Below are 21,300 nucleotides of genomic sequence, written 5' to 3'. Positions count from 1 at the left end.
ATATTTCTTTTCTATTGGAAACTAACATTATCTCCACTCTCCACATATTGCTAGTTTGTTACTTATCCATCATCAATCAGATCTCTATTGTACTGTAGCTAGTTGATTTCACCGAGAAAATCAATAGGTTTGACCGAAGATATTAATGCCACCGCACCTTGCACGCAACACAAAAACCACTACTGCTACTGTTCTTTTCTTCTTTATTTATATTATTCACTTTGCTTCTTTCTCTCTCTCTCTCTCTCTCTCTCTCTCTCTCTCTCTCTCTCTCTCTCTCTCTCTCTCTCTCTCTCTCTCTCTCTCTCTCTCTCTCTCTCTCTCTCTCTCTCTCTCTCTCTCTCTCACTCACTCACTCATCGAGTTGATCTATTGTTCGCCTGTCGCTGGAACCACTGCCATTTCGAGATACTGAATTGTTGATATTCTGAGAGAGAGAGATGAAGAAAAATACAGCGCCTAACATTGGGAGAGATCAGAGGTCAGGCGAAGAAAAATCTAGAAGCAAAATAGTTTGCTTCAGATCTTTGTCGAGGTCAGCCTCCGCTTAGAAAATCCAGCGCCCAAGACTAGCGCCTAGACCGTCTAGCCTCTCCCTAGAGCGCCTGAGCGGCCACCGAGATGTCAAACGCCCTGACCAATCGCCTACCTCAAAATCGGATCGGTGACCCATCGCCAAGACCCTTTTTTAGAACACTGATCTCAGGATGAAGATGATGAAAAGATGATGACCACCAACGCCATTGTCATCGCTGCAGTCGCAGAAGATTCTGGAAATTTACACCGAGGGTGCGGTTCTCATCTGGGCCGTGCACCAAATGAGGAACGACTTAGAGAACAAAAGGGCAAAGGTATGTTGGCCGACTACTTTGTCGATCGGCCAGTGTTCAAAGATTGTAAGTTCCGAACACGTTACAGGATGAGTCTCAATCTCTTCAAGCGTATATTTACTGACCTTTGCCAGTAGGATCGTTACTTTGTTCAAAGGTCAGATGCTACCGGCAAAGTCGGACTGCTTCCTGAGCAGAAGATGACAGCTGCCTTGCGAATGCTTGCTTATGGTGCAGGGGCAGATCAATGTGTTGAGTATTGTCGGATGGCGAAATCCACCTCCGTCGCAGCCCTTCAGTGATTTACACAAGGAATTGTTGATCTTTACTCAGTAGAATACCTCCGCGCTCCTACTGCTGCCGACCTCAGACGACTTCTTCCCAAAGGTGAGAGGAGAGGTTTTCCAGGAATGATTGGGAGCATCGACTATATGCATTGGCAATGGAAGAATTGTCCGACAGGTTGGGCTGGAGAATATAGTGGTAGGAAACAGATTCCCACTATCATCCTGGAAGCAGTCGCATCTTGCGACTCCTAGATTTGGCACGCATTCTTTGGAATGCCCGGGGCATGCAACGACCTCAACGTCTTGGCAAAGTCCCTGTTGTTTGATGAGCTTACCGCCGGTAGAGCACCTCTGTTCCAATTCCAAGTTAACAACAGATTTCACAGTTTATGGTACTATCTCGCTGACGGGATTTATCCTAGATGGGCGACTTTCTTGAAAACAGTTTGAAATCCTACACGCCCCAAGGAAATCGAGTTTGCAAAGGCTCAAGAGGGGTATAGGAAGGATGTAGAAAGATGTTTTGGTATATTGCAGTCACGGTTTGGTATTGTTAGAGGAGCTGCTCGTGGGTGGCATAAAGAGGACCTTCGATACATCATGTTGACTTGTATTATATTAGACAACATGATTATCGAGGATGAACGACCTGAAGACAGCGATGATGAGTTGGAGTCCGACGATGAAGAGGATAACAATATGAGGCCCAGGATTGCTGAGGTATGGGAGGGACCAATCGGTAGAGACTTTGATCATGTTGGTAGAGATGCTCATCATATGAACGGATTCATGGACCGCTACCAACAAATTAGATCTGAGCATGGTCACTCCAACCTTCAGGAATACCTCATTCAACACTTTTGAGAATTTCAAGGCAACAGGCGTATCTAGATCTGCTTTTTGTGTGTGTTTTCATTTAGTTTTTATGTTTTTAATTATGTTTGTGTTGTTTTCATTTAGTTTTTACGTTTTTAATTATGTTTGTGTGGTTTTCATTTAGTTTTTCATTTGTAAGGGTATTATTCAAATAAATTTTCATTTCATTAATCTAATATTACATAAGTGAAAAACCAAGCATTGGAATCATAACAATACAATTATTTAAAATATATAACTCCCTAATTTTCCTAATCCTCATCTTCATTAGGAATCCAATTTGTATTTGTTGGGTCATCCATATGGTTGGGGTTGGTGGATTCACCCGAAGAGAAAGGTGGGGAAGGGACTCACAGGTGAATGGTGGTTTGTGGATAGCCACAGGTAAATGGTGTTTGTGGGAAGCCACCGGTGAATGTTGGTTGTGGAAAACCACCGGGGAAATGAGATTGTGGATAATACCCACCGGGAAATGGTGGTTGTGGATAGCCACCGGGGAAAGGAGGTGGTGGATAATATCCACCGATGAATGGTGGTTGTGGGATGTTAGATCCACGGGTTGCATCTTCATCTTCTTTCTCTGCAATTTTTTTTTGTTTTCTTTGCCAGTAATTCTTTTTGGTTGGCGTCCCATCTCCATAATACTCTCTTCCCTCTCTTGAATTTTGAATTCCCTCTCTTGAATATCTAATTGCAAGCGTATATAATCTCGTTGTTGTTGGTCACGGAGATGTCGAGCATATTCCTCATCACGTTTCTCCTTGGAAGACAACATTGATGTTTGGTTGGTTGCTATAGTCTCCACAGTGGCTGTCAGAGGATTGGAATCATTAGATGCTTTCTTTCCTTTCCGAATAACTTCTTTGGCAGCCTTCTTTCCTTGAGGCCTCACCGAAGGATTGGGAGTTGCATCGGAGTTTACCTCATCTGCATCTATGTCCAATTGGATATGAGAATCAGGAACGAATTGTTGTGTGTGCATCCGTTCAGTTCCTCCCCTGGAGGTTCCTCCAGCCGAAGAGGAATGACTTGGAATGTCACTAAATTGTTGAAACCCCTTAACAATCTCATAACATTCTAAACTAATGAAATCACCTTTTTTTGGTTTTCCTTTCGATTTGGTCATCGCAGCTCTCCACAAATCTTGTGTTTGACGTAGCTATGTTAATTTAAACAAAAAAAATATAAATCTATTAGTACAAATATAAACGAGGTACAATGTATCAACTAATTAAATCTACCAACATCACCTACTAACTTTAAGTGTAAGGTGAGTATAATGTATAATTAAAATAAATTTAAGTCTAAAGTTTGATTATGAAGTACTAATTTGGAGTATAATTATCAACTAAATTTTAATATATCTACTAATAATTTAAAGTATAATTATCAACAAGATATTTCAACTAATAATTTAAAGTAAGATGTATCAACTAATTAAATTTTAATATACACTAAAAGAATCATAAAAATTAATATTCGTGTTACACTACAAATTCATACCTCATTAATCATATTCGCACCACTCTTGTACCAACTTTTCGCTTGCCTTAACGCACAATGCCAAGCATAAAGTTCAACTTTCAAGGTTTTCCACCTCCCTTGAAAAGCTTGCAATGATCGGACATATCCATCCCAATGTTCGGCATAGTGTTGGCGTACCTCTATCCATAGCTCATCTTTTCTTTGTTCCGTACCTCCAAGACTTGCACAATTGAATGTCTTCATTAGTCTGCCAACGTGTTCGGTCAATACTTGGATCTGTTATGGGTTGGACAATCGTATTGCCTCGTACACTCATTTGGAATCAAAAAATTGTAGAGTATGAAAGCTATGAGGAGAAGGAACAAAAAATTTTGAGGAAGAAAGATGATTTTTTTGGTGTGAGAAGTAAAATAGGAGGTGAGGTATTTATAGAAAAAAAAAATTTGTTACCGTTGTAATCTAACGGTAATTTTTTTTTTAATCTCTGCAAATGTTGATTTATAGCCATCAGATCCATTTCATTATCATAAGCAACGGTCCAGATCTGTGGACCGTTGCATTCAAATCTGCAAAGTAGCCCAATGGCTACACGCCAAGTCGCTGCTAGCACGCTACTAAATGACAAAAACATGGCTGCAACGCGCCTGCTGTCTTGTCGCTGCTAGAAGACAAGCGACTGGCCTTCAATTCCACAGCACGGCGCGTCTCCCTGACCCTTTTCTTTTTGGGCCAGCGTGGCATCCTGGGTCACGGGCTCAGTCACCCTCCTACCCGAGATCCTCCCCTGGGCCTCCCACTGTGGTCTTGCCCCAACACCGGTGGAAGCACGAATAGTTCAAAAATGGGACCCAAACCTTGCTTTTGACGTGGTGCCTGGGCATAAGAGAGCCCAGTGAACTTGCTCTTAGGAGTCTAGTGCAGCTGTTAAAATAGATAAAAAACTAAACATACTCTCCAAAATAGCTAAGAAGTTAAAATAGAGAGTCTGCTAAAGATGTTCTAAGGAGTCTGGTGTAGCTGCTAAAATAGATAAAAAGCCAAACATGCTCTCCAAAATAGCTAAGGAGCCAAAATAGAGAGTCTGCTAAAAATGCTCTCATAATCCCTTAAAATTGTCCCTTAGGTGAGCAAATCTGGAAATTACTTTTCTATTTCACATTCTCCATTTTGGCTCTTTATGTGTAGACCTGGATTTTAATCTATAAGTTGTTGTAGTACTAGGTAGGAGAAAGGCAATGGAGGATGGAAGATGAGGGTGTTAGTGTTAGTGTTAGTGTTTTTTTTTTTTTTTTTAATTAGATAAACAACTGAAAGCTACAACTAGTCTTTCAGGAGTCGAACTCATAACCTCTCATTTACGAAAATGAGACTATGCCACCAGACCAAATTATCTAGCAACTTTAAGACAAAAAAAAAGAAGATTATTAAGTAACTTTGACAGAAAATTTAATTTGCATATCTGCCATTTTTTTTGAAACTGCAAGGTACTTTATTAATGATTCAGAAGGTTACAATCATAGAGTAGTACATCAGCAATGCAACTAGGAGAATGAGTGAGCCAAGTCTCATTCTGGTGTGATTCAAAACCAATACTAGCAAGACGATGAGCCACTTTGTTACAACTCCGAGGAGCATACTTGATTTGCACCTCTGGCATGCTATGTAATAGCTCTATAATGCTGCCAAACTCGGTGAGTGCAACATCCTTGTATGCAATATCTTGGACTGCAGCAAGACAATCTATCTCAACTATAGCCCTATCCAGATGCAATTGTTGAAGAAGATCTAGGCCTACTCTTATAGCTAGCAATTCTGCTTGCTTGGCTGAAGAAATGTGCGGCACGGAGTGAGCTAAAGCCGCCATAGACTAACCATTAGAGTCCCGAACTATGCCCCCAAGTCCTCCATGATTAAGTTATGGCAGAAAAGCACCATCCACATTTATCTTAACTAAAGAACCCTATGCAGGTTGTCATCGTTCTATCCCATGTGACCGGTTAATCTCAAAAGATGCTTGAGCTTTTTTAAACTCATCTATCCAAGTTATGGCACTTAGGAAAAGATCAGCAGCTGGTCTTGAGGTATTGTCCCATAACATACTATTTCTGTTCTTCCAGATCGACCAAATACCCATCAGAAGCCTCTCAAACACCTCAGCTTGCAAGTGTAAAGCTCTTTCTAACATCCATTCCTTAAAAACTACATTAGGTAGAAAGGAATTCTGAAGATGAAAAGGAGGAGTAGAGAAGAATTCAACAGCAACCGGACACTTACAAAAAAGATGTGCAGTGTCTTCTAATGGATGCCTACACAATAAGCATCTTGAGTCTCCCTCATAGCCCTTTGTAAGAAGCCGGTCTCTTGTAGGTAACAAGTTGTGACATGCCCTCCAAACACATATTTGGACTTTCCCAGGTACCTTGGCCTTCCAAAGTCTTCTCCAAAGTTCATTAAACGAATCCCCATTTGATATAGTAGCCAACACATCACCTAGTACATGCTCCCTGGCCACCCAGTAGGCTGTCTTAACTGTAAAAAGACCCCTATGTTCTAGTCTCCAATACAATCTGTCCCTAACAGGACGTCGAGCTAGAGGAATAGATAAAATGTATTCAACCATCTCAGGGGGAAAAAGAGTACTCACCGAGGTAATGATCCAAGAACGCTCATTGGAGTTAATTAAATCAGCAACTTTTTCAACCTGGCAATTTGTAGGTCTTTGAATTTGGTACTATGGACAGTTAGGGATCCAATCATCATGCCACACATTTATGCTCACTCCATCCCCCACTCTCCATTTAACCCCTGCTTTGAGCACCGGTCTCCCTGCAAGAATACTCCTCCAAGAGAAAGAAGGGGCATCTCCTAATTCTGCATTCCAGAAGGAACAATTGGGAAAATATTTTGCCTTATACAATCTCGCAATGAGAGATTGAGGATTTGAAATAATCTCCAGCCTTGTTTTGCTAGCATGGCAAGATTGTAAGCTTATAAACTTTTGAAGCCCATTCCTCCCTCTTTTTTTGTTAGGCATAATCTGTCCCAACTCCTCCAATGAATCTTTTTCTTGTCATCAGTATCACCCCAGAAGAAGTGTGCCTCTTTAAGTTGGCGAATGTCTTTCGTTCAAAATAAAAAATTTAATTGGACCAATTGGGCTTTTCGTAAATGTAACTACCATGTATTTCACTTGTGAAGCTTGTATATATTAAAAATCATAAAAAAAATTCAATTTTTGGAAAGTGAAGGTATTTCCTGAGAAATAAATGTCTAAGAAAAAACAAGAGAGAAGTGTAAGCTTTTACAAAGTAATTTTAGTTTTACTGATACAAAAAAAATTTGTGTCATTTAGCTAAAATTTTAAGGGCGGTTCTATTCAAACCTCTCAATTTGCTTTTTGTACCTCCTTTATTTTTGTCCATCAAATTTCCTAATTTACCCTTATTTGTATTTTATATATTTGAATTCCATTTTATCAACCTCATATTCCATTCGTTTATATCTTCAGCTTGATTGGTTGCCGGGTACAAAGGTTCACTGCAAAGCTTCCCCGATTTGGTCGGCAGCGCAAGCCCAGAAACAAATATGAGCAGGAATGGGTTTGAGTTAATTTTTTGGTTGCAGAACAAAGCTTGCATGTTGATAATGATAATATAAATTATATTTCTTTAATAAAGGATTGTAGAATACTGATTTTCGCTGGCTCTGTTTCTCATCAGATTTATTAACCCATTGGATTGCCTTTGTTATAGTTGCCGAATGAAAGATTAAATATAAATTAATTCATAATTCCTTAAGTTTGATAGAGAGAGACGACGGAGAAAACATATTGGATCTACAAATAAATAGTGTAAACATATATCATTGGAACTTCTCTGTTGGGATTGGACACGGCTGCAATATTCACTTGTAATATTTTTTTTTTTTGATATATGGTCAAAATCTTGTATTTTCTATAAAATAGTGATTAAATTTTTACAAAAATTAGAGGAGGTCTAACTAGACTCACCCGTAAAGAGTTGACATCTTTCAAAAAAAAAAAAAAAAAGATATATGTGTTTGGTAGTACATTTTGAAATATAAATTTGAAAATGAATTTGGAAAATAAGAAATGTCATATACAAATAAAATAATAATAATAAAAAAAAGAACTAAATTCATCATTCAATCAACAACTCTACTAATGCTTGACCTATTTTCGACCAGGGGCGGATGCACATAGAGCCCAGCTTAGGCACTTGCCTAAACTGGATTTTTGAATTTACATAGATTTGGTATACGCAAGCTAGGCAAAAATAGCAGAAATAGGGCAAAAATGGCAGAAATAGTGTAGGAATATGGTAAAATAGGCAAGTTTGGTACTGAATATATCCTTAATAGGTTTGGCATAGGCAAGCTATATGACAAGACCCGCCCCGAATTCCACCCTGGAATCCGAAGTGGCCCTGCGGGACCCACTTTTAAAGAAGGTTTATCAAAAATTTCGGCATAACCTCCCTTAAAAATGGACAACCCAAAAAACCTGTGGAAAACAAACTTCACTTCTAATAATCCAACCACAAACTCCTGGAGCCACCCTGCTCCCATCATTCAACCAACTCAAGCCTAAAAAAATAACAACAGGGTATCAAGTAATTCAAGTCTAATAAACTCCAAGATTAAAATACTACAATTCACAAAGTTAGGTCATAGACCTCAAATATAATTGGGCTAAATACGAGTTAGTACCCTATGGTTTAGGTCCAAAATCAATTCAGTCCCTGAACTTCTAATTTCATCAAAAACACCCCTGCACCTTCAATTTTGATCTAATAAGTCCAATTCGTTAATATTCTGTTATGAGTTCAAGTTATAGTTGGATTATTTGTTGAAAAACAATTTATTTTTAATAGTAGGTCTCACTCCTAAATTGACTATGCAGACCACCTCGACACCACATCATAAAACATAGGCCATATATGAGCCATGTTAACAAGTTAAATAACTCAATTGTCGGAAAACTAACAAATTGGACCTATTAGATCAAAATTGAAAGTGCAGGGGTGTTTTTGATGAAATTAGAAGTTCAGGGACTGAATTGATTTTGGACCTAAATCACAGAGTAGTAATTTGTATTTAGCCCAATATAATTCATACAAGTTTGGGTCCCAAATCCCATAGTAATCAGAGCATTCTAGGAATGTAAATGGACAAGGAATGCAGTAGGCTAAACATGTAACCTACAGAATGTGAGGGCGGAAGAAGGTGCGGTCACTATGGCTCACTCTCGTACGCCGAGCGGCAATACTGCAATCTGGGCATTTGAAACCGAAGGGCCCAGGGGAAATTACATAAAAACGTTAGCGTGAGTGGACAAAAATAAACGATTTTAAACCAAATGGATTTTATACTTTCCCACATTTATTTCTTTAAAATTCCCGATGCATGCAATGATTAACAAAAATAAAATAAGAGGAGTTCCGCTCATGAAAGCCGACTAGCCCCGCTAGTCACAAACGAATAAAGGAAAAGGTTGAAACTCAGATACTCAAGGAAATAAAACCAGCCCCGCTGGCTAAAATAAATCGGACTAGCCCCGCTAGTCGAACATAGTATAATGAGTAGGGGAAGATGATAGTCATACGAGTGAGTCACCCAGGCTCGGGTGATAGCCTCCCAGGCTAAAGTACTCCCATTACTCCCGTAATATACCCTTACGCCACTATGTGTAGCGATAGGATACTGGGCTTCAGAATTACTGTCACAGAGACAGTAACTAGCACCACAAAGGCGGAGGGCTTCGGTGATCCCATCACCTCGCCACAAAGGCAGAAGATCAAAGCTAACAATGATAAGTCACCCAAAGTATGGCAAAAGAAATCCGAAACCAAGTAAATCCATAAATACATAAAGCTTCCCCATCTCTCGTAAATAATTTCCAACGACGTGTCCCACACGTCAAGATAATCTCAAGTTCAAAATAAATAGGAGATAAGTAAGTATAAAGATTTACTCCAAATCTCATAAAAATCTCAAATTACCGAATATAAATATAATATAAATAGTATAAATCCGAAATCACATCGGAAATAAATAAATAAAAGAAAATAAGCGTAATCCAATGACGTGACCCCGTACGCCATAAAACCTTCAAATAATCAAATATCCAAAACCATTCCTGGAATTAACCATATGCTCGGGAAATTAATATGATAAACAAATTATAACCTTGGAACTAATTAAATAAATGCATGCATCATTTTTTGAAAATTAAAAGTCCACTGACAGTATATGATCAATCCTGACGTTGCTCGGTATTTTCCTCGTACGAAGACTCCTCTCGTCTTGTACGAATAGCACTCGTAAAAATATATTTATAGGATGGAAATTAACTTTACGATAATTAGAAATTGAAATTCATAACGTCCCCCTTCAAAATTCAACTCCTTAATTCACATCGAATCCATCCATAATACTCCAACAATATTCATTCATTGATATATAAGTTCTAAAGTGAATTCGAAAGAAATTCGACGATCGAATTCACGTAAATCAATAATTAACCATTTATACTCAATTCGTAATTCCTCCATTCCCACCAAACTTCATGTATACAATTCTACAGTCATTATAGGATTTATGGAGCAAAAAATTGTAATTAAAACTCAGCTCTACGCGCCACCGGCAACCACCACCCATGGCCACCAAATTTTGGCAGCACCACCTACTCAACAGACCCAATCTCTTTCTCAACTACAACAAGTTCCAATTTTACCTTGAAGGGCTCCAAATTGGCCGGTGAAATTTTTCCAGAAAACTCCAAGAACCCTAGAAATTTCAAATCGTTAATTTGACCTCTACACTGCAAATTGAAATGAAAGACCTTAGGGGAAATGATCTATGTCAAAAACCGAACCTTCGACGCCGGTTTGGTGGCCGGAGACGGCCGGAATCGCAGGAAATTGGCAAAACCTGCAAGTTGCTACAGTAACCTTTCCAGCAAGAAATCGAGCTCCTTCGGCTAAATCTCCCCAAAATACCACCACAGATGCGTCAAGGGGGAGGAGACGAGCTTGGGGATGGCCGGATTTCGCCGTGGGTCGGCCGGAGGAGGGAGAAATCGGAGGAGGAAGAATCGGGCCGAAGAGGAAGGAAATGTCGGGGGAGGAGAGAGGGAGAGTTACCGGGTTTCCGAAAATGGAAACCTACAGTGGTAACTTTCCATATATATATTTTTTATCATGAACAGTAACTTCCACATTTTAAGCTATAACTTTCACATACGAACTCCAATTTTTACGTACCACATATGCACGCGCTCGGTTTAACGTCCTCTACAACTTTCATGAAGGAAAATTTTTCAAATTGTTAACCCATAAAAAGTCAACTTCTAGCACCCCCCCCCCCCCCCCCCCCAAAAGATAAAAACTGAAACCGAGGACGGCAAAACATAAAGAAATTCACTTCGACACAGATCAAGGATAAATCGAAGACGGGAAATTTTTTCAAATTGTTAACCCATAAAAAGTCAACTTCTAGCACCCCCCCCCCCCAAAAGATAAAAACTGAAACCGAGGATGGCAAAACATAAAGAAATTCACTTCGACACAGATCAAGGATAAATCGAAGACGGGGCGTAACACTATATATGTGAAAATGGCATAAATAAGGCAAAACTGGCAGAATAGGCAAGCTTCGTAGGATATATTGACCTACTGAATATATCCTTACTATTTACTTTGAGTCTTGCCTTACCTGAGAAACATTTCTAAATCTGCCCCTGTTGCCCACTTACCTTCCCCCAAATGGCTAATTGAATATACACTTGGTGACTTCACTAATCGATTGTAGATTGACCTCACCGGCCACCACATCATCAATGACTGTCAAACCAGTTAAGAACCTCACCAATCGATTGACTATCCCCCTAATTGATTGAGTTAATGAGGTTAAGTTAACGAGGGCTCTTGTTCGTGCGGAAGCAAATTAAATGAGGTCGAGTTAACTAGCACTTTCGTTTATGTGAGAGCAAACAAGGTCGAGTTAAAGTGTACTCAAGTTCACGTGGGAGTGAACAAGCTCGAGTTAACGAAGGCTCTCATTTGCGTGGAAGCAAACGAGGTCGAGTTAACGAGGTCAAGTTAATGAGGACTCTCGTTTACGTGGGCGTAAACGAGGTCGAATTAACGAGAACTCATGTTCATGTGGGAGTGAATGACCTCGAGTTAATAAGGACTCGTTTGGATGGAATAAAACGAGGTTGAGCAAAGTCTTAAAGCTACAGCTCTCCACGAAAACCACGTAAATTTAGATCCTTAAGCATTTAAATAAAATAATCAACTCACTTTTTATTGATACACGAACTCCGATGAGTATTGCGATCAAGCTCTGAATATTTCCAGTGAGAATCTGAGTGTGTGAAATACAAGCCGTAAGCTTTAGAGAGAGCAACTCCTTGGATTCTTATATATGCAATACAAAAAACAAAAGCTCTCTTTAGATGCTTCACGTAAAAAAATTTTGAATTTGGTTTAGGAGGAAGTATAAATGATTGGGGGTGACATAATTAGTGACATGATTAGCGATTGAGACATTGATTAGTAACTTAGAGAGACATGATTGGGTTTCATTGCTATAATATCATCTTATGCTCATGGTTAGTGACATGATTAGCGACCAATGATGGAAGCAAGTCTCGGGTGGGTAGAAAGCTTCATGATTACATATATATGAGAAACTCATATGATTTATATACAATCTATATAGAAGTTTCATAATGTCATATGGCCTATAGCACAGGGTAGCCACCCCCGGCTCTGTCACGCCTCGATTTTAAAACACAATTAAAATTAATATATAATCTCATAATTATACATGCGTGATGGTTCAGCCATCAATACAAAATACTTGAAAAACTTTTTCATTTTAAACCAAGTACATACTAATACCCTGAACTCACTATGTCAATACAGACTCGCTTCGCAGAGTCAAATATTACACAAGTTTACAAATTAAATTATCACAACAAAATAATAAGTAAATGCTCCTCAGAGCTACTATAACGGAAGTCTTTTCAACGGTAAGGTCACAAAATTGGCTTCATACCGTATAGCTGTAAGCACGTGATTTCATCTTCAACCACGATTATCCTGACCTGCAGGATTAACCCCTACACCATTGAATAGTATACCGTGTTGCCATACAATAAACCCGGTAAGTTTATGAAAGTTTGTATGAGTAACTCATACACACACGCATAACTCACCCAACCAAGGAAAACCTATCAACTCGCGAAAAATGAAGACACACCTTGTTTTCCCAAAACAACACATTCTTTTCCCAAAAGAAAACAACACAAGCCACCCTATGACAACAATCATATTAATTGAAACTCTGACAATTTAAATATGTATTTCCCCAAAACTGACAACAAAAGTCACCCTGTGACAAAAATCATATAAATTGAGACTCTGACAATTTAAATATCATTCCACGACAGACGTTTAAAAGAAAGAATCCTCGAAACTACCTTTTAAAATACGTTCTCAAATCAACAAAAGTCACCCCGTGACAAATCATATTAATTGAAACTCTGACAATTCAATATGACCACAAGTCCCACTTGGACATTTAAAAGAAAGAATCCCTGAAACTCCCTTTTAAAACACGTACTCATGAGCATCAAGTAGCTCCCCTCTATACCCCATGATGTACAATCGCAACAGACTAGAGCTCTAACTGATCGTATCCACTCACCCGGCCAAAGGCGTGAATTCCCGATATATATGCCTGAGGTCACTCCCAGCAACCCTGAATCCTCAGACATCTCCAGTTGTCAGATCAAAACATTTCAAAGCCGTCACTCAGGACCAAAAGTTACTCAACTCTCAAAAGGAGATGTCACCCTGTGACCTTCGATCATCAGACTTCCCCGGTTGCCAGATCAAAACATTAAGCAAGTCGCTTTAGACCCAAAATGTTAAACCAAATAAAAAGGATATGTCACTCTGTGATCTCTGAATCTCCAGACCTCCAGTCATCAGATTCAAAACGTTAAGCAAGTCACACTGGACCTAAAATGTTAAATCAAATCAAAATGAGAAATCACCACCTGTGGTTCTCAGATTTTCAGACCCGGTCGTTAGATCAAAACATTCAAATCTCATTAAAGCAACTCACACCAAATCTTGACATTTTTCAAACAATAGAAATTCCCAATTCCTAAAACAATGTTTCCCGAAAAAGTCAAGCCTCAAAACAATAGAATGAAACCCATCAATCCCTATTGCTTAAATCACCTATCAACCCATAAGAATATACATACATACATACATACATACATACATACATACATACATACATACATACATATATATTTATATATATAGACGTAGTTATTCACTCAAGAATGACACTAATACTAACTATAGTTTGCAGTTAACTAAATAACTCTCAAAACGATAAAGGTAACTTCGTTCGTAAATGAACATTATGAGATTACTCACTTTTGAATCTTGCTTCGTCTTCTATACAGAACAGAGTAGCACAATGACAAAATATCCGTTCAAGAATACTTCGTCAAGTACCTAATCACATACAGTCTCAACTTAGTACACATATCACAAGCAATTAAAGTCCGAAACCCCCGTTTTGAACTAAAATCCGCACGAGTAATGCCAATCGAGGCAAAACCTCATCCGAGACCACCCAAAGTCTCTGGAATGCTTCTACGATCGATATGTCAAAACCACAAGTCGATCAAACGCTCGAATCCTCACGGATAGAATAATTGAACGGTTCGAAATTGTAAAAATCATAACATATTCATACTATATTCAAAAATTGAGTATTATATATCGAAATGCTCGTATTGACGAGTATATGATAAATAATACAAGAAGCAGTCCCTTATATGGCCGAAACGCCACCACAAGTGGTGGCACAACCACTACAACCATCACTGGTCAAAACTCAAAACCATCTTAATCCAACCTTCCAAAATGTCGAGAATACCAAATATAACAACTTTAATACCTGGGGTTTGAATCAATTCAGCCTAGATCGACCAGAATCAATCTCACAAGCTGAGGATCACTATTCACCTCTTGTTGAACCAATTCCCACGTAAATCGCTCCAAACAACCACCAAGGATCGATAGAGGAGGCTGCTGCGAGCTCCACAAGCTTGGTTTGAAGCCCTGCTGGCGTCAGAGATCAGAGAACCGATCTGGTCTAACTGCACTAAAAGTTGTCACCTTCCAGCGCCGCGCACGGTGCAAATCATCACTAGAGGATGCCACAGGGAGGAGCGCACGGTGGAGGTGAAGAAGTCTGTCCAAGTTTCAAGGCCGGATGTTGCCGGAAAAGCCGGGTCAGATCAGTCGAGTACGGGTCGGGTCGCGCGGCTGAGGAGAGAGAACAGAGCTTTTCTGGTTTATGGTTTTGGAAACTTCCCAAAATATAAATAGTAATTTCCGAAAAACGGAAACCCCTATTTATAGAATTTTCCCAATTTTCAATCGCTCATAACTTTCTCAAACGAACTCCATTGGTGTGTGCCAATGTCTACAAAATCGTATCGACGCGCTCTACGATTTTCGTGAAAGAAGTTTTTGGAGAAACCTAACGAATAAAAAGTCAACCTTCGCGCCCCCCTTAAAATGACGCATCTTGAATAATAATTCGCCCGAACCACTTCCACTCCACCCATAAACCACAAAATCTTCCACTAACCACAAATTTAATTCCGGAAAATCCTCAGAAAATAAATACGAATTTCCGGGGCATCACAGGCTCCGCCCTTGATAGTGACATGAGACATGTTTAGTGATATGATTAATGACTTTAGAGTTGAGACATGGTTAGTGATATAAATATATGATTGGGTTCGATTGTTTTGATGTCGTCTCATGCCCATGGTCAGTGACATGATTAGAGATAAGAGACGTGATTAGTAACTTGAGACATGGTCAGTGACCTGAGGGGGTTCTATTACTGTGATATCGGCTTAGACTCATAGTTATTGACATGGTTAGCGGCGTGAGACATGATTGATGACATCATTAATTAGCAACTTAAGCGGGACATAGTTAATTGACTAATTTTCTCTTGATTACATCATGAGGACCCAATCTTGGCACAATTCACCACCCCTCATAAGTTGTGTATCTATTCCTCAAAATAATGAGAGTTTCTATTGAGACCTCCCACTTTGCACATTTGACCTCTCATACTCTCTACACCTCCTTTGTGCTTTTAAATACAAAAATTTGCTCACTAAACCTCCTTTCGAATTCCTCAAATAAGCTTAGTTATATTATTCACATACAAAAAAATAAAATACTTATTATAACTCTAATTCACTAACTTCACCTTCATTCCTTTTTTTTGGTTTTTGTTTTTGGGTTCTTTTTTGCATGCAAACCTAAAAAATGCCCCAAATAAATTTCTAGAACTTTAATTCATGAATCAAACAGTCATAACATAGAAATTGATCACGCAGTCATAAATAAAAAAATCAAACGGTTAGACAATGATTCTTATAAAAATAAAATAAAAGGTTACAGAAATTGATATAAATTAATAAAAAAAACCTGGAACACAAAAAAAAAAAACAAACAAACAAAGAAAGAAACACGCAGCTCATGAAGGCAAGGAAAAAAAAACAAAAAAAAATCAAAAACCACCTTCTCCCATTCAAAACTCACCCTCCAACAAAACCTTGAACGAAGTCTAGACTAGGAACTCAATAAAAGTTCGGAACAATTTCTTAGTCTTTAATTTGTGTTAAAAACTTAAAACTAGGTGGAGAGGTTTGTAAAGAAAATATATAATATAATTTATTATCTATAATTGTCATTTTACAAAAAAAATATATATGTAATTCAATAATTCAAAAGATAAAGAAGTGAAGTGAGCAAATTTAGATATCTCAACGGAAATCCTCCGAGATAATATGTAATAGGATAGTTGACTATGGTATGCGAATCAGCCAATCTAATCATATATATAAAATTTATGGAAAGTTATATAACATTCTCTTCTACAAAGGTACTTGTCACTTGTCAGTGGTGGCTAAATAGTAACTCCCAATTAACATAGCAACAAACGGTCACTTCCAGCTTATCAGCCATGGCTGTTACTCTCTCCTCAGTCTCAGCCTGCGCGTGTCTGCTTCGTTCACCGCGCAAGGCTGTGTCCCAGTTTTCACCACAAATCTTCAAATTGGGTTCCACTCCTCTGCTTCCGCGGACCACTTTACGGCCCAGAAAGCTTGTCGTTCGAGCTGCCAGAACCGAGTCCAGAGGAGTATCTCTCGGCTTCAGACCTCCCAATTTTGAGGTATTATTTATTTATTTATTTATGGGACTCTGTATTTCTTTTTTGAATGATTCTCTCCTAACTTGGATTTGGTTTTAGCTTCCAGAGCCACTTACCGGGAAAGTTTGGAAATTGGAGGATTTTGAATCCCATCCTGCTTTACTGGTCAGTTCAGTTTGTATATTTTTCTATTGTTTATATTTTAGACATTGTCATTCTGTTTGAAATAAAGGCCGCCAATGCTTATGTTACAAGCATTTGAATTCAACCATGCTTGCACTTTGGAAATGGAAAATCTTGGATGATAAATTCAACCGTGATTTTATACACAATGTGACGATAGGATTGCGTCACGAAATATAAGATGGTACAGAAAAGTAGTGACTACTGACATGTATAGGTTTGCTTAAATCACAATTTGAGCTGTTTGTTCAGTGGCCGATTTGAGCTTATCTATGAACCAGGTAAGCGGAGATTGATCATTACAAGTTACAGCTAATTGCTAAATGAACTGAGAATATATTTTAAATGCAACTACATTCGACTCTTTTATGGGCTCATTTAATAGCATAGCAATCTGCTAGCCTGCCGGATATCAAATGCTATAGAAAAAACTTATGTTGGTGTGAGGTTTATACAACGCAAATTTAGTTTTATGGTAAGACCGTAAGAGTCATTCTTTAGGCTATCATTCATGTGTTGATTTGACTGGAACCTTTTACTCCGGAGTTTGGGAAAGTAAGTTGGATCTTTGGATTGACATACTCGGAATCTTTTCTGATATTTTCTGTGCATATATGCAAATGAACTACGTCTTGTGTGAGTTCTGAATTTTATGAGAAAGAAAAAATCAGTATGATTTGCTGCAATATCTGACTTTGGAACAGATCAGCCAAGTGAACAATATGAAATTGGCTGCAATTTTATGTGGTTTTGTTACTTAAATCAAAATATGGATTTGCATGTATTTTATATTGCTTCACATATAAGCAAGAGTTACTAGCGTTTTAACAATGTGATGATGCAGGTTATGTTTATCTGCAACCACTGCCCATTTGTTATACACCTGAAAAATGCTATTGTGAAACTTACGAATTTTTATATGAAGGTAAGGAGTTGAATATGTTACTTTCTGAGAGCTTGCTCTCTTTTACAGTTATCTCAAACTTCATTGAGTAAATCACAAATGCTTCCTTATACTTGAATACTCTCCTTTCTGAAAGCTTGCTCTTTTTATAGTTATCTCCAAACTCCTCTGAGTATGAATATGTAAAGTAATTACTTGAACCAAAGGAAGGAAACATATGCAAGCATGTTTCTTTATTGTTATTAGTATTACTAGAAGCATCCAGACATTATATGCATGTGCGGATGGAAGTTACAATAGGAAGAGAAAAAGTAGTGTGGGAGAGGAGAAAGTTGGTGGCTATAAAGTATAAAGTATGCGTATTTACTAAATTTCTCCTGATATATATGAAAGTAACTTTAAGTTAACTTATTGATGTAAAAACTTTATAAATTGTATTTATCATCATCATCATCATGCTCATTATTGTTATATTTTTTGTTTACAGAAAGGACTTGCAGTTGTTGCGATATCTTCAAATTCTGTAATAACGCACCCACAGGTACAAGGCTTATACTGATTCAATAATTTGAGATTAGAGCTTACAAAGCTATTATATGATCTGCCAATAGTGGAACTCTTCTTGACAGGATGGACCAGAATTTATGTCAGAAGAAGCTAAACTTTTCAAGTATCCTTTCCCATATCTATATGATGAGGTGTACGCTATTGTCAATCAAAGCCTGCTTTATAGATCTTGTCGTGTTTTATATTTTATTTTATATTTTTTACTTATTCTGTTTCTTAAAGTGTCTTTTACGAATCTTCTTATGAATCTTGCTAGGTTTTGGTCTAGCTCAAAAGTTCTTGTTCAGGCGTGCATGCATACATGCATTCATCATAGCTACAATTGAACTTTTTTTTAACATTTTCAAAATAGAATATATGAGGTAGTAATGGCTATAAGATTGAGACTACCTGGATACTTTGCATGCATGATAGGCAGGGGAGGTTTATCTCATGCAAAGGTACATTATAAAGCATTGGTCAATAGAAAATTAGAAAGTAAAAGCTCAACTCCAATATTTAATTTTGTTGAAACGCAAGGGAAGCTATTCAGTTAGAATTAGAGGAAAGAAAAAGAGGTAGTCTTGGTTATTTCGACACTCCCATAACTTTGACTTGCCTTTTTTCCTTTTCATGTTTAACTAGTTTTTTTATTTATTGCTGGGTGTAGGCTAGCCATCCTAAAACTGATTTCTAGGGAAGTAGGTCATTGCACCTTGAATTTAGTGTATCTAATAATAAATTGATCTAAATTAAACACAATTGCTGTTTCATTCCTCGGTCATTATCTGACTCCTGAAAGTTTGTGAGACACTAATGCATATGGAATATGTTCAATACAGTCACAGGATGTTGCTCGAGAATTTGGAGCAGTTTGCACACCAGAGTTTTTCCTGTTTAAAAAGGTGACCAAAACATGCACCAGTTGATTTGCTGAAACTTTATTAGTGCGGTGCCCCATTTTAGCTTTTCCTCAAGGGGTCAATTCTAAAATCATCACTAAAATCTTATATGAGTTAAAATTTATTTGGTTTACACTTTCTAGCATGACATGGATTTATTTCTGTGTAATAGGATGGACGCAGGCCTTTCGAATTGGTGTACCATGGCCAGTTTGATGATTCGAGACCTAGTAAAAATGTGCCTGTAACTGGAAGGTAGGATATTTGGTTTTAGTTTAATTTGTTTACATATTAGCTATATAACTTCTATTCAATAGAGTATATGCACTGGTTTAAAATACTCCATCTAGGGACTTGAGCCTGGCAATAGATTGTGCTCTCAGTTGCCAACCAGTATCATCAGCTCAGAAACCCAGGTACTTCCTTCAGATACTACATTCATTGGTTCTTTATAATTATATCCGCCTTGATTACAGTCTGAAATTCATTACTTCCCCCTCCATTCCCTTTTCTTTTGGCAGCATTGGATGCAGCATAAAGTGGCACCCTGAGAGATAACAAGATTATAATCTGTGAGTAATATCTTTCTTTTGGTGCTTCTTTGTAATGGTAAACAGATAATGATTCAGCTTGTCACTTATAATTTCTTGGTGTTCTTCTCAGTTCGTCCCCTTCCTGTTTCATTTCTCCCTGAGAGATAACAAGATTATAATCTGTGAGTAATATCTTTCGTTCGGTGTTTCGTTGTAATGGTCAACAGCATAATGATTCAGATTGTAACATAATTTCTTGGTGTTCTTCTCAGTTCCTTCCTGTCCTGTTTCATTTCTTTGGATCCTTAAAGCCACAAAAAGCCAGGAAAAATGTAATATTTTATTTTTATTGTTCTTATTTGGGTGAGAAGCTGTAGTAAACAAAAAACTTCTAATTTGTAAATTGTAATAGTAATCAATAAAGTCATCTCCATCGGTATATGGGGGAGTCTGGTGATGTATGCAAATGTGATATTTGGCGATTGCTACTGTCCCAAATGGTCTGCTGATTTTTTTTTTTTTTTGAAAGTGAACACCAACTGTAAAGTAGCTGTCGAAAACTGTATGTAGAAACTGTAGCTGTTCTCTCCTACATATGCACAAGTTGATATAAAAGTTTATGACTCTTAGTATGTGCAAATGTTGCAGGGTATCTCCATCCTTAGTCCCTTGTTCAGTGGGAGTGGTTTTTAATTATAGTCTGTTAATTATACAGGACGTACACCAACAAGCAGGAAATTCCTCTTCTCTATGTTCACCATTCTGTGATCTTAAAATACCCAAACAAACATACCTCTTGGCTTCATACATAAATTCATGTATATGTATTTGCACCAACACATTCAAGCTCATGGACATGGGCCTAAAGGAGAACTCTTTGTGGTATGTATTCTCTTCTGCTATGAGGCTGTAGGACTTTTTGCCTCTATTGATTTGTAAGGCTGTATATATGATATTGAGAGAATAAGTTTAGAGACATTTTTCACTTTAACAGTCGAAAAGGACACACTATTTTTCATTTGTCATTTCTTTTGCCACATGTTTAGGCAGATGGATGAACTTTTTTATATTTATATATATATATATATATATATATATATATATATTTTATCAATACAATTACCCAGTTCCTTTCCAAATCTGATCCTTACTTTTGATCTAGGGTTGGAACTTGAAATCATAAAATTACCCACTATACCAGCAGGTCATTAGTTAGGTCATGAGTGAGTTGGGAGATATATTGTAATTGAATGATTAGGAAAAAGGAAATATATAGATGTTAGAAAGTTATATTTGGTGACTGATAATATCAATCTCAGTACCTCTGTCTGTTCCCTTGATTTGCCTCTTGTGTTTCTGGATTTTTTTTTGGCAAGAATCTGTTTTAGGATTAGCGTTGATGTACAAACATAATCAATTGTCATTAAACTAATGTGAGGTCTTTTTATGTAACAT

The 21,300-nt window shown here is 37.8% G+C and overlaps 1 protein-coding gene across 13 annotated transcripts; it reads left to right on the top strand.

Moving 5' to 3' along the window:
- The first annotated feature begins 16,516 nt into the window (after positions 1 to 16,516).
- Positions 16,517 to 20,870, top strand: LOC112169518. Of its 13 annotated transcripts, XR_005801212.1 has the most exons (12): positions 16,517 to 16,798; positions 16,877 to 16,942; positions 17,805 to 17,885; positions 18,352 to 18,405; positions 18,494 to 18,562; positions 19,253 to 19,315; positions 19,485 to 19,567; positions 19,663 to 19,728; positions 19,834 to 19,884; positions 19,976 to 20,027; positions 20,118 to 20,177; positions 20,561 to 20,870. XR_005801212.1 is itself a non-coding variant. In XM_040507813.1 (10 exons), the coding sequence occupies exons 1-9, from the start codon at positions 16,589 to 16,591 to the stop codon at positions 19,861 to 19,863; spliced, it is 702 nt and encodes a 233-aa protein (XP_040363747.1). In that variant the 5' UTR covers positions 16,517 to 16,588; the 3' UTR covers positions 19,864 to 19,884; positions 20,118 to 20,454. The 13 variants fall into 13 exon arrangements, 2 of the variants coding, with proteins under 2 accessions (XP_040363747.1, XP_040363746.1); XR_005801220.1 differs by lacking the exon at positions 19,976 to 20,027 and having other exon boundaries at positions 19,683 to 19,728; XR_005801218.1 differs by lacking the exon at positions 20,118 to 20,177 and having other exon boundaries at positions 19,683 to 19,728.
- Positions 20,871 to 21,300: the final 430 nt, after the last annotated feature.

The sequence above is a fragment of the Rosa chinensis genome, chromosome 6 (assembly GCF_002994745.2).
Source record: "Rosa chinensis cultivar Old Blush chromosome 6, RchiOBHm-V2, whole genome shotgun sequence".
Classification (NCBI taxonomy): Eukaryota; Viridiplantae; Streptophyta; class Magnoliopsida; order Rosales; family Rosaceae; genus Rosa; species Rosa chinensis.
The sequence above is the reverse complement of the archived record's forward strand: the minus strand, read 5'-3'. Positions and strand labels throughout refer to the sequence as shown.